The sequence below is a fragment of the Callospermophilus lateralis genome, chromosome 9 (assembly GCF_048772815.1).
Source record: "Callospermophilus lateralis isolate mCalLat2 chromosome 9, mCalLat2.hap1, whole genome shotgun sequence".
NCBI lineage: Eukaryota > Metazoa > Chordata > Mammalia > Rodentia > Sciuridae > Callospermophilus > Callospermophilus lateralis.
Window position 1 is genome coordinate 52,657,638 of NC_135313.1, and position 15,005 is coordinate 52,672,642.

At 34.2% G+C, this 15,005-nt stretch overlaps 1 protein-coding gene across 1 annotated transcript in view; it reads left to right on the plus strand.

The window, feature by feature from the left end:
- The window catches only part of Sestd1 (SEC14 and spectrin domain containing 1), a 119,077-nt gene that overhangs the window by 57,498 nt on the left and 46,574 nt on the right, over window positions 1-15,005 (plus strand). The window contains exon 5 of the mRNA XM_076866005.1: window positions 865-978. Within this exon, the coding sequence (XP_076722120.1) occupies window positions 865-978 (114 nt within the window). The remainder of the gene's footprint in view (window positions 1-864; window positions 979-15,005) is intronic.

Sequence of the window (15,005 nt, forward strand, 5' to 3'; positions counted from 1 at the left end):
AGTCTCAGGGAAAGTCCTAAGGTGGGGACAGGCCTACATTCCAGGAGAAGGTATGGCTGTTATAGAGGAGTAACCCAGAAATCAACAGAGACTAGTTGGGAGGGCCTCAGTGGCCCTGGAAAGGGATTTGAATTTCTATTTTGAGAATGACAGAATGTCAAGAAGTTAGGTCTGTTAGTAGGATATTTCGGAAAACTGGCCGGTTTGGGGATTTGGCATTACAGTTGGTAGGAATGGTTTAAGATGTATTTTAAAGTTAGGTTATACAGGACTTCCTGATAAAATATGTGTGTAATATTTAGGTCAATAAATGTTAATTTCCATTCTTGAGGTAATAAAGAATAACCCTATTTAGTGAATGTGAAATTGAATTCCATCAAAGCTTAGTTAGCTCTTTGTCGTCTTCTTCAAGGAACAATCATGTAGAATCTCAACCTTTTCTCTGTATTGGCTGATAAGACAATTTATTTTGTGAGAAAATTCATTTATATCTTCTGAAGAAATTCTTCAGGATAGTAGTATTAGAAATGCTTTTTTCATATAACAGAAAAACCAATTTAAATAATTTCTCAGCTAAGAATTAAGTCTTGCAGTTTAAGTATATTCCTAGTAGAGAGATTGAAGAAGACACACACAAAAAAATTTACTATCTGTTTAATATTGTTTGAAATCTCTTCTGGCTAACGTGTCTTTCCTGTTTGAGTTGCCATTTATGTTTTAAAGTTTGGAGTATTACTTCTACTTTATTATTTTAATTCTTTTTCAAAGTCTCTTAGCATATTCATGATTATCTAGTAATTTGAAAGTTTAGTAATTTACTCATTTTACATGTGTAATTTACATTTATTTTTCTGTATTTTACAGAATGTTGTTCCAGCTGAGGTGTCCCTTGTTTGTGTTGTGAAGCCAGATGAATTTTGGGATAAGAAAGTGACACATTTTTGTTTTTGGAAAGAAAAGGATAGACTTGGCTTTGAGGTAAATATACTTAAAAAAAAAAAAGTGTATTATATCTCTTAGTTTTAGTTTGTTCCGGTTGGTTACTAAGCAATGCTCAAATAGTACCTAAGTAATACTACAATTAGTGTATAGTTGTTAAATGAATTATGATTATTTGTCAAAGACTTTTGCAAAAGCCTTTTTATTTTTATTTATATTAACTTCTTTGAAAAAGTAGAACCTTTTTATTTAAAAAATTTTCATTGCATTACCCAGAGTAAACAACTATGAGAAAATTCTAGACATTTGGAGTTGAAATTAAAGTGTACTTTCTATGATGTATCTAATTATTTTTTAATATCTTGCTTAGTTTGTTGGTTTTTTTCTTTTTCTTTTTTTTTTTGGATACTGGCAATTGAACCCAGGGCAATTTACCACTGAGCTATATCCCTAGCCCCTTTTATGTTTTATTTTGAGACACGGTCTCCCCTAATTTTCTTAGTTGCTGAGGCTGTCCTTGAACTTGTAATCCTCCTGCTTCAGTATCTTGTGTAGTACGAATTCCAAGTGTGCACCTCTGTGCCCAACTCTTACTTAGTTTTGATAGATGAACACAGTATCCATCTTGCTTATTGACACTATTCTCTTTCTCTCTCACTTTTCTTTTATGAAAATACATCTTATTAAAAATAAGAAAGAATCCCTAAGATGGAATATAAATTTAGACAATTTTGTCATGTTTTTCTTTTACAGCCTGTTGAATTTCCAGTTTTTTAGTAAAGAGTTGATAGATACCAAAGTCTATCTCTGAAAAAACAATGTCTAACCCAAATTCTGTAGAATATAGACACTGGGAATGCTTATAAGAATTTGATAGTAAAGTTTCATTTTGGACCTTGCTGTAATATAATAGTCATTTTTATTTTCATGGAAATCAATATCAGAATATTTTTGGTAGAAAGGAAAGGTAGCCAATGTATATTAGAAAGATTTAAGAAAGCCTAGTTTATTCTTAAATGAGATAGCTAGAAGAGTCTTGAAAATGTTGATTTTTTTCCCCTTTCACTTAAAAAAAATGGAGCTATAGTTTATATGCAGTGCAGTGTATTCATTTGAGGGTATAAGTCTGAGCATTCTGAACAAACAGAAAATATAATAGTTTCAAAACTATTGCCACAATCAAGAAATCAGGCAATATCTCAGCATTCCAGAAGTCTGTGTTCTGTAGTCTGCTTCTCCATCTACAGCCCCCATCAGCCATTGATATGCTTTATGCCCCAACAGTCCTGCATTTTCCAGAAGGTCATATAAGAGGAATAATACAGCAGGTAGCATTTTAAATATGGCTTCTTTCACATAGCATTTAAGATTCACTCCTATTGTTTCATGTGTTTCTCTTATTGCTGACCAGTGTTGCATGACATAGATGTGTCAGCTTGTTGATTGGTTCCCAGCTGAGAGACACTTGGGGCTATTTTCAGTTTTTCTTGATTACAAATAAAGTCATTATGAACATTCATTTGTAGGGGTTTTTTTTTTTTTTTTGTTATTTTTTGGTGAACATAGATTTTTATTTTGAGGGATAAAATACCTAGAAGTAGGATTATGGGGTCATATATTAAGTATCTGTTTATAAGAAATTGCCAATAGCAGTGTAAGTTGCTATATGATTTTTCACTGCCACCAGCAAAGTGTGAAAGTTCCATTTGTATCCTTGTCAGTGTTGGGTATTATCAGAGGGTTGTTTTTTTCCCCCTTTGTTTTAAATTATAGCTATTTAAATGCATGTGTAGATATTCCTCTTTTATGGCCTTAATTACATTTTTCTAATGACTAATGGTGTGAGGATCTTTTCAAGTGCTTATTTGCCATCCATGTTCCTTCTTTGATGATAAAGAAAAGCTGTCTTTACTCATAACACTTCTGACAACAGATGTGTGGCTATTTTTTCATTTATTTATTTTCCACACCAGCCAATTCTCTCTCTCTGGGCATCAACTGGTGTCCTGTCGTTTATTTTCAGTTTTGATACAATCTCAGCTAGCAAGACCCAAAAGTAAAGGCCTCAGTTCCTAAACTGCTCCCATTTCAGTTGCCGGTTCCAAATTTTGAATACCCAGGGTACCCAACATTTTGTTCAATTTGACTGCAAATTAGGGGTTCACACAATTCCTTTAAGGCTCAGTAATTTGCCATAAGGTCTCACAGACACTTCTCAGAAGGAAGCACTTTACTTAAATTTTGTATTTTGTTAGAAGGATATCATGGAGTGAGACCTAGAAGTATCCTGAGCACAGGAGCCATAGTCCCTAAAAGGGGTTGGAGTGTCCCAACCTCTCAGCATATGGATGTGCTGAACAACCTAGCTCTCTGAACCCTGAATTTTAGGACTTTTTTTTTTTTTTAAAAGAGAGAGTGAGAGAGGAGAGAGAGAGAGAGAGAGAGAGAGAATTTTTAATATTTATTTTTTAGTTATCGGTGGATACAACATCTTTGTTTGTATGTGGTGCTGAGGATCGAACCCGGGCCACACGCATGCCAGGCGAGCGCGCTACTGCTTGAGCCACATCCCCAGCCCGAATTTTAGGACTTTTTCTGAAGGCTTCATTAAGAAGACATGATTGATGATATTCTTGGCCACCAGTGGGTAACTCAATCTCTAGCCTCTCTCCCTTCCTGGGAGGTAGGAGGATGGGACTGAAAGTTTAAACTCTCTAGTCACATTTATCTTTTTGGTCCCTTGCCCTCATCTTGAAGCCTTGAAGAGGCCCCGGTGGGAGACCAACCTTGCACGTGACTGTGCTGAAGCACTCAGTTACCCACTCTTGGGTTTGAGGGTCGGTGTCTCGTGCATGGGTGTGTCTTGCTACAGCCCCATGGGTGAAGCTATGCTCATCTGTTCCTTTGTAATATAGCTCCTTGCCCTGTTTAGGATAGAATCTTCCATGGAAGTGCCTTGTGTGTGTCCCCTTCTCTTACTGTGCCCTTGGGTGTGGCCTACCCAGGTGTCAGTCAACCTGCTGACAGTGGACATCATGAAGATAGACTCAGCCCCCTGAAACCTGACCCCTTGCCTCATTTGAATAGCTTCTCCTCAATAAAAGGGGTCAGCCAGTGCTCTCGCTGTCTCTCTCCCTGTGGACCCTTAAGGTCAGAGGAGCCATCACAGCAACCCCAAAGAAAAAGGTATTTGTGTCTCTTGTGTGGTTATTTTGTGCAGCCCAGTCAGCCCAATTCAACTGGAATAACCCCTGAGCCTTTTAGTCTGCCCCCCCTCCAGCCACCCATCATCTCATTTGCATATAAAAGGACAATAATTCTAGAGATGCCAAGGGTCTTAGAAGCTCTTAGAAGTGTGAGAAATGGAGATACACTGTTTTAAGGTTCTTTCTCTACACTGCAAGTACTACTTCAATAATATACTATAATTATTTGAAGTAGTACTTGCAGTATAATATATAATAACATACTAAAGACTGATTAATTACAGATGTATATTGTAAACTCTAGTATAACCATTAAAAAATTTAAGAGATAAGCTAGTAATGGAGATAACAAATGTCAGGAACTGAGGATTAAGACCAAATATAACAAAATATAGCAAAAGATTCTCCTATCACTTGGGAAATTGCAAAGGTTCCAGGAGCTCTGTGCCAAGAACTGAACCAGGATGAAAAGCAAATAAATATTTTTTATATCACAATATCATATGATGTCTTTCAAATGTTTTGCCCCCTACTCCCCAATAAAACCCTTTGTTTTCTTGTTTCTGAATTTTGAGAGATCTTGATGTAATTTGGGTAGAAATAATTTATCAGATACATGCTGTACAAATATTACATCCCAGTCTATTGTTAGTCTTTTTAGTCTGTAAATAGTCTATTTGCCCAGTTTTTGTTTTATGAATCATATCTGATTTTGGTGTTACAGCTGAGAAATCTTTGCCTAACTCAAGGTCACAAAGATTTTTCTCTCATGTTTTTCTCCTAGCTGTTGTTTAGTTTAGAATTTAAATTTAGATCTGTGAGCCATTTTCAGTCAGTGTTTATGTGAGCTATGACCAGAGAATCTGTGTTATGATTTCAGTCATTTTAAATTTGTTCAGGTTTGTTTTTTCACCCACTGTATGGTCTGTCCTGGTGAGTTTCTGTGTGTTTTCAAGAGTATGTATTCTGATGCTGTTGGATGGAGTGTGCTGTCAAGGTGACCCATGGTGTCATTCAGGTCTTCTGTATCCTTGGTAATTTTCTACCCATCTGTTCTTTCAATTATTGAAATAGGAATGTTGCAGTCTCCAATTATAATTGTGGATTTATTTCTCTTTTCATTTCTGTTACATTTTACTTTGCATATTTCGAAACTTTATTGTTCAGCACATAAAGATTCAGGATCATTTTGTCTTAACCTGTTTCTTTATACTTAAAGTTAATTTCTTGAAGATGCCATATAGTTTGGCTTTGCTTTTATATTCAGTTTGACAATTTCTCTCTTTTCGTTGGTGTGTATGATTATTTACATATGATTATTTATATAGTTTTTGATATGGATAGTCTGTGTTGCTAAATTTTATATAATTTTCTTAAATGTGATTTTTTGGTTTTATATCCTTTGAATTGAATGTTTTTTATGGTTATATCTTATCTCCTTAATAATAACTCTTAATTTTTTTAATGGTTTACAATATCCATCTTTATATATACTAAAATGTAATAAATATATCTTAGGGTTTACAATCTGCCTCTTTAATTAACCATTGTTAACTTACCACATAGTGGAAACACCTTCAGTGTATCTTCCCTCCAGGGTCATCCTACATTTTACTTTTACTGTGGTATAAACACAATACGTTGTGACTCTTGATATAGACAGTATGTTAATCATTTTGCAGCATTTAAATCTTAAGAATGTTTTATATTAATCTTCATGCTGTTTCTGGTATGCTTCATTTCTTTTTGGAGATTTACCTCTTTGTCTGTTGTCACATTCCTTTTGCCTGTAGTGTTTGTAACATATCTTGCAATGCAAGTTGGTTGGGGTTGAATTTTCTTAACTTTTGTTTGCCCAAAGAAAAAGGTTTATTTGTATTTCAGTTTTGTTGTTGTTGAGATAGGGTCCCATTAAATTGCCCCGCATCCTCCTGCTTCAAGCTCAGAACCCCCTGCCTCAGCCTCCTGGGAAGTGTATTTTGGTTTTGAAAGCTATTTTCAGTGGGGGTAGCATTTTGTCTCATAGGGTCCCCAGCCCCTTCCAGCACTTTAGATATACTTAAAAGTGCTTTCTCACTGTCTTTGCCTTCTTGTATTCATCATTTCTGACAAGAAGCCTGCCATTGTGTGTAGCTTTGATCCTCTGTGTTCATGTGTCTTTTTCTCCCTTTGGCTACCCTCAGGATTTTGATTTGATTTTAATTTTTAGCAGTTTTATTTCATTATGTCTAAATGTGTTTTATTTGATATTCATTCTATTTGGTATTCTCTGTATTTCTTGAATCTCTGGCTTTGATATCTGCCATTTTGGAAAATTATCAGATACTTTCTTTTCAAAATATTTTCTTTATCCCATGCTCTTTTTTTTTGTTTGTTTGTTTGTTTCTTCTGAAATTTCAGTTGAATATATGGTAGACTACTGGAAATTTCCTCAGCATTTTATATTGTCTTTCTATATTATTCCCATGTTTTTCTCTTTGTATTGAATTTGGGTATTTCTGTGGATTCATATTCAAGTTCACTATTGCCTTGATTGTGTTGAGTTTGTTGATGAGAATCTTGTCAGGTTTCTTCATCTCTGTTACCATGTTTTTGGTTTGTAGCATTTCTATTTGACTCTTCTTTTACAGCCGGCCCTCCATATACAAGAGTTTGCATTCATGGATTCAGCCACACACTGATTGAAAATATTTTAAAAAAATTGTTTCTGTACCCATCATAGATTTTTCTATGTCATTAGTTCCCTAAATAATACAGTATTAACAGCTATTTACATAGCATTTACATTTTATCACTTATCATGAGTAAAGGAGAGTTGATTTGAAGTACACAAGAGGATATAAATAGGTTATATGGAAATGGACTGCCATTGTTTTAAAAGACTAGAGCATCTGTTAATTTCATTATCTGTAGGGAGGTTTCTAGAAACCAATCTTGCATAGATACCAAGGGACTGATCTAGTTTCTATCTCTTTGTTGAGATTTCTCATCTGTTCTTGAATGTTATCTTACACTCTATATCACAGTTATCTTAAATTCTCTACCTGATACTTCTAATATCTGGGTATTTTTACTCTGGTTATGTAATTTACTTTGGTTCTTGACAGTGGGCTTTTTTTTTTTCTTCTTATTTTTCATTGACTATTAGACATCTTGTCTAAGACAGTGAAGACTGAGGTAATTAGTATTTATATCTGCACATGTGCCCATCTTGTCTTTTGCCAAGCAGTACAGGGAACATGTTGAGTTATTCTAGCAAAGAGTTGAGTTGGCTTTGGGCTTTGTTGTTGTTGTTGCTGTTTTTTCCTCAGTGTACCACAGACTTCAGATTTCTCTAGGATTACTTTGGAGCAATATTCTTTCCAGCTTTCTATTTTCCAAGTAGGAGCCATATCCACCGGCCCCGCCACCCCCCCCCCCCCCCGCAAAAAAAAAAAAAACTTCCTGCTTGACTATTATAACTTAGTGGAAGAATGTGTGCCAGTAGTTTGAGGGAAGATGGCCTGCACTGCTGGATTATAGTAGAAAGGATATTCCCCTGATATTTGAGTGGGAAACCACATCCCAAGGAAAAGGGACAAAGGTATGTAGTCAGGGGAGAAAGTGAAAGCTGAACCCAAAGGCCTGAATTTTGTTTAAGAGTCAGCTCCATGGAGAGTGAGTATTCCACACAGGCAGCGAGGTCTGCAGTTTGTGGCTAGGCATATGCAGGAAATACTCTGAGAAGATGCAGAGTAGTTAAGAAACTAAAGCTGTGAGCCCGGAGTAAGGGATCCTTTCTCATCCTGTCTAAGCCTAGGCATCCGCTCAGAGATGCTGTGTCTAGTTTGATCTTATGGTGTATGAATTAAGAGTGGCTAAATACCTGTATCTTGGAGGATAAATAAAACAATATCTATCTATCTGCCTTGGTCTGATATCATAGATTGCATTTTAAAACAGAAGTGTTAAAGCTTCTTGTATCTCAATGTTTTCACTTAGACATTGAAGAGATTCAGCTAGGATATCTTTCCAAGTAAATAAGTACTAGGCACTAATTAAAAGCCTGATGTCCTAAGGAGATGACAGTGATTTCAAAAGCTGGTTAATTTGCCATCAAACATGCCAACTTTAAGGGTCAATTCAGCACTAGCCATTAAATGATACATAGAGGGTGGATCTGGCTCCTACTTAGAAAATAGAAAGCTGGAAAAAACATTGCTCCAAAGTAATTCTAAAGAAATTTGAAGTCTGTGGTACACTGAGAAAAAAACAGCAACAACAAAGCCCAAATTTAATATAGATGTTTGTTTTATTAAAAATTATTTTGCTTGGTGTTGATTTGAATAATTTAGGCTATTGTAGTTCAGCCTATGTTTCTATGTACGGTTTATATACTTTGGAAAGTGTAACTTTGTTTTGAGTGTTGGTATGTTTTACCCTTTAGAATTAAGGATAACAAAGATTTATTACCAGTTGTAATGGTCATAAACACCTAGCCATCATTATATTGAAACCTTTTTTGCCCATCATTGTATTTTTTTCTTCCAGGTGACCTCTCTCCCATCCCTTCTCTAGTGTTTTCCATTGACCATAGGTAGTCATCTCTCATTGCTAACTTTAATATTTCTTCACATATCCTTCTTATCTCTGAAATAGTTACTTACCTGTTCAATTTCCTATAGTAACTCCTATAATATCTGAGTTCTTTCTGTCCTTCTGCAGCATTGTACCTGATGACTTTGGCAGATTTTACTGGTTAGATGACAGCATGTATAGTCTATCTAATTATAAGATAAAATTGAGGTAGAATTGATAATAATCTCATTCTTATAAGCAAAAGGATCTCTACCTTCCTTTTTTTTGTCATGACAGTAAAAGTGCTATTTATTAGTCATGATAACCAGCCACCAATCTAAATTGTTTTTTTCTCTTATCTCTTCTTATTTCTGCATCTGATCCTTTTAATTTTTTTAGGCCTAATAAATGGTAGGATCCAGGACCAAAGGATACTTGCTTTTTCTTCTGTCAAGAATACCCGTGGCTTGACAAATTTGATTTCTTGCTAGTTTTTGCAGAAACTTATTTTCCTGTAGTGAGAAAAATATTCTCCAAGAGACGATTCCAAGCAGAGGTACACATCAAAATAGTATATGTATGAAGCATGTACACAAGTGAATTTCTGCTAAGTCCACAAAAACCTACAAAGACACATTTTCTTTTTGGACCTTGCACACACATTTTTAACACAAGTAAAAGAAAAAACATCTGAGTCCCTGCATAGTGAACATTTCAGTGTTAGTTTTTTGGGAATGGTTTATTAGGAAAGGATGAATGATTTATTAGGAAAGGATAACTATCCTAGTTGCAGATGGAAAAATGAGAGTAAAGGAAAACAAGTTTTGAGTCTTATTCTATAAGTTACATTCCAGACTAAAGAAAACCTTTTCAAATGTTTTGATTAAAGACCATATGGTAAATTTTCTTCCCTTCAAACTTCTGGAACCATGCTATGTACTAGCTAATAAAACATTGTGGTTTATTTATTTGTCTTCTCTTGACCTCTCTAATATATATAAATTATAGGAAAAGGCAATATTTGTGTAGGACTTTACTATTAAAAAAATTCTGTGGTTTTTATTTCCTCTGAAAGGAATTTGCACAAGTTTGAACAGTGTGTGTGGGTTAGTGATCTTTTTTCTTCCTTTCTGTAGTTCTGCTATTTTATTCTGGTTCTATTTTATTCTGGTTTTATTTTGTGCTAGTTACTATGTTTCAAATTTCTTTGGGTAAAGGGATCTGAAATTTAGATTTCTGCTTAGTAAAATGATAGCTGCTTAGAATGTAATGAGTAAATTTTTCCTTTATAAATTTCATGGTACCTAACATACTAGAATATTTGTGGAAATGGCTATTTGAAAATAACATTTAGAGTTCAGCCAGATGAAAATATGAATAGGATTCTTTCCATATTCCTAAATTGATAAAGCATAGATTAAATATAATTTTCCTAAAGGTAAAATGAATTTCAGGCAAACATAAAAAGAACATAAGTAAAATATATTATTTAATTAATTAATGAGGTTTCCAATAATTTATAAGGTGTAGTTCAACAAGCATTTGAGGAATTTAAGATTTTTGATAGGTGGATAAAGTTACCAAGTTAGAAACAAAATGAATATCCTATGAATCTATAAATTGTAAACTTTGAGGATATCTCTTATTCCATTGGACAGAAGTTTATCACTTGCACCAAATTATTGGCATTTCTTCTGAACTAGATCTGTAAGTTGACCCCTGCCCCTAGTGGGGTTGATACCTATGAATCAGTCTGTAGAAAGCCAGTCAAAGGTATAAGCCCAGCACTTCATAAAAAAACATCCAGAGCTTTAATATCTTTTGCCTGTTTCCAGAATTAAGGGCATTTTTCTTAAACATGAATTATACCTTTTATTATAAGAGGACATCAATCACATTCACTGCAGAATAGTAGAATCTGCTGAAATTTGATATGTTAGTTGTCTCTGTTTAAATTTTGTATTCTAAGTTGAGAGCAAGAGGTTGTTTTTTTATTTTTTTAAATGTTTTCCAAGGATATTTTCCAACCTGAAGATTTAAAGTAGAAATTGTTTTAACAAAAATACCTTTTAAAAAATATAAGTAGCTTTTTCATTTAAAATATATTAGTTTGAAGACTTTTTAATAATTGCCTTGACAGTAATCCCTCTATGTATAAATTGCATTCATTTCATAGAAATTGTTATATTTCATAGTATGATGTCTTTAGCACTATAAAGATTATGGTAAAAATTGTATAAAGTGTAGTTCAGTCACATTTGTCTTTTTTTTATTTTTCATTTATGGAGAATAAAAACTTTTTGCATATTTACAGAGTTATCTACCAGTACAGGGTTGCAAACATTTTCTCATATACTATGGTTTAAAAAGATATATAACAATTATAAAACATAATCTAGATTTTTTTAAAGAATAGAAGTTAGGATTTCAAATATTAGATTATGAAAATATTCCCTTTCCCCACATACTTGATGACATAATAACATTTTTTTCATTATAATTTACATATAGTCCTTAAAATTTTTTAGAGTTATAGTTATACATAGCAGTTGGATATGTATAGTCTTAAAATCCAACATGACAATTGATAATTTTATAATCACTATGACTGATCATTCTGTGTCTTACACAACTTTTTTTTTTTTTTTTCCATACCTGGGATTAAACCCAGGAGGGCTTAACCACTGAGCAACATCCCTAACCCTTTTTAAAATATTTTATTTAGAGACAGGGTCTTGCGAAATTGCTTAGGGCCTCACTAAGTTACTGAGACTGGCTTTGAACTTAGATCCTGCTGCCTGAGCATCCTGAGCTATTGGGGTTACAGGCATGTACCACTGTGCCCCGTTTACACAATTTTTTAAATTAACTAAAGATCATTAATGTCATTGTTAAGTGGGAAAAAAGAAATTGTTTTGTTTTTATCTTGGTATAAAATGTCATTTAAATAGTTATGAAGTTCACTTTAATATTCAGTGTTTTACAATTAATATAGTAAATCCTTTTTTAAAAAACTTTAGGACAAGTTCATTGTTTATTACTTCTATATTATGTTTTGTGAAAAATACTGTGGCATGATAAGGAGTGTGTTCATGAGATTTTCATAACCATTTGGGAAATACTGCTTTAATGAGTTACCATAGACCAATCTAAAGAAATACTGGATAGTTTTGGAAAATTTCCCATTTAAAATACTTCCTGTGAAATAAAAATGCTGTTAATGGTTCCGTCTTCTCAGCAGGTAAGGAATTGTTTTGTTTTTAAGGTTTGCCTTGAAGCTAGATATGTGTTTCTATGAATTAATCACTTAAATAAAATAGATGATATTGTTAATAAATATTTGAGAGTTTTTCAGAAGATAATAAAGAACTAAACAAATTTTTGGTCTAATTCACAGCGTTATTTCTTATTCATTAGTCATTTCATTGGAGGATTTCAGAGCTTTCACTATAGTTATGGAAAATGTTTCTTTAGAATTTTCAGCAACTATGTCATTTGTTTTTCTGTTTAGAATCACTGGATGAAAAGGGATTGATTATACATAATATACTGACCTAAATACGATTGAGGGGGCTTATTTTCTAATTTTGGTTTTAATTTTATTGATAACTGCTCTTTGAGGCTAGAGCTTAACCAAAACTCTGATTGTGTTTATTTGGTTCTTTTACGTTTTGGGTGTACAGTGCTGGGCTTCAGCCATGCAACAAATGCACTTGACCTCTGAGCTATATTTCCAACCTCTTCCCCTCCCCTTCTCTCTCTGCCCTCCCCCTTACTCCCCCCTTTCTCTTTTGCTTTTGATTCCCTTTTTGCCAGGTAATAAAACATTACCCATAAGATAGAAATGACCCTCCAATAAACTCTTATACCATTTTTTTTTTTGTAGTAATGGTTTTTTCATTGACTATAACAGAAAGGAATATAGGAAGTCTTACCACTGTTTTGTAATTTAAGAAGCTGTAATGAAACAATTTAGAGAAAATCAGCTAGGTGTTAGATTTCTGATCTTTTACAACATTCACCCCGAAGAGTGTTTTCTTCATATTGATTATTTGCTTTATAATTTCTTTTTGTGCTTTTCTAACTTCCAGAAATCTCCTTTTCTACCTAGCATTCTGGTTTTAGTTCAGGCCTACAAACTGCTCTCTCCCTCCTCAATTTTTTTGTTTTGTTTTGTTTTTTGTTTTTTGCTTCAATAGTGAGTTTGCTCTTTTTGTGAAATTGCATCAGTTGATGTGTAATCGATGTGATTCTGTAATCTGTATACGGGGTAAAAATGGGAGTTCATAACCCACTTGAATCAAAGTGTGAAATGTGATATGTCAAGAACTATGTAATGTTTTGAACAACCAACAATAAAAATTAAAAAAAAAAAAAGAAATTGCATCTCTCTGTGATGGTGGAGTAGAGTTGAATAAATGGTCTACTCAACCAGATGTGGTTTATGGACTGCCTCATGGCCAGTGGTATCATTTCCCAAGGCTAGAGGACAGTTACTCCCCCTTGTAAACGGCGTACATTGCTGTGGTGCCCTGGAGGAGAGACTCTCTTCCTCCTGATTCTTTTGCAAAGGTGGTTCTTAGGAGTACAGCATCTGCATGGAGTAAGATACTTTCCTGCTGTTGCCAAATCTTCACTGTTTTTCCCCCTAAAAGAATATTTCTAATAAAATAGAAACTGTTTTGACAGTGTCTTCTGCCCCTTTTCCTCACTCTCACCCTGTTAAAGATGAGATTATTGTTGTGGAAACTGGGGTGTTTCATCACAGTGGAAGTTGTCCAGATTGTTCATCTGCAATGGCTAGAGTTTGAGTCTGTTGTTCAGATTGTCCCTGTTAGTTGCATACGTTCTTTAACTTGAGGTGCTTTTGGTGTTGATTTCAATTCTGTTTATTAACATGGCAGGTCTACTGTTCTCACTTAGAATAACCATCTGTGAATTTTGTAAGAATATGGATTCTATAAAATATTTAATGATATGGAAAAGATGCACTTTAGCTCTCCATAATTGTGATCTTCACTTATTCAGATGTGTTTTGCATAGTTAAAATATAATAATAGCCATAATTTTATTCAACTATTTCCTTTAAAAATATTTTCATTAAAGGATATTATAGTCTTAAATATGTATTATGCCATAAAAGAAAGTGGATCTGTACTGTTTATTTTTAAACTGATTTTAGGAAAAGAGGTTTTAAGAAAAATATTCAGATGGAAATAAACTTTTAATGGCCTATTTTCTCTGTGGTCCATTAAACTTGAAACCTGCTTATCAAAGGTACAAATGTAGGAAAAAATATACATATGATGAGGTTAACGTGGGTAGGTGGAAAGGTACCTCTCCCTGGGTAAGACAGACAATATGTTAGAGAATGACTCAAATGTATACAATGACAGCACATTAGAATTATGCCCTCTTGAAATGTGGTATAGATACACAATGAAATATTATTCAGCATTAAAGGAGAATAAAATCATGGCATTTGCAGGTAAATGGATGGAGCTGGAGAATATAATGCTAAGCGAAATGAGCCAATCCCAAAAAGCTAATGCCAAATGATTTCTCTGATTTAAGGATCCTGATCCATAGTATGCTGTGGTGGCAGGGGATGGGAAGATTAAATGATCTCTAGATAGGTCAAAGGGGAAAAGGGGAGGGAGGGAGAGGGAGAGGGCATAGGGGTAGGAAAGACAGTGGAATGTGATGGTCATCATTACCCTAAGTACAGATATGGAGACACGAAGGATGTGACTCTACTTGTGTACAACAAGAGATATTTAAAAATGTGCTCTATATGTGTAGTATGAATTGTAATGCATCCTGTTGTCATATGACAAATTAAAATTTAATAAAAAGAATTATGCCCTCTTAGAGCTGAAAGACACATAGATCATTTCTTGCAGTTGCCTTCTGTAACAGATTGGGAAATAAACCTACAGTGGTGGATTCCCTTAGGGTCTCTTCTGTAAAAGTAGTGAGTTTGTGGCAGAGCTCAGGTACCAACCTGGAATGATTGGCTTCTAGGTCAATATATTTCCAACTGTAAAATAATGATGTTTTACCCAAGAAAGGGATTTGACAAACATTTGTGCTCTTCCTGTAAAGCCATATGTTGTTATGACCAGAGGAGCAACAACTGTAGGCTTTAGAAACAAACCAGAAAACCTGCATCTACTTCTCTTTGTGAATGCATTGGACAGCTATCTCTGGATTATTACAGAGAAGTGAATGAAGACTTCATATCTTTGGTAGAAACTTATCTTATTCATCTTTATGTTTCCAGCACTAAGACACAAAGCTTCC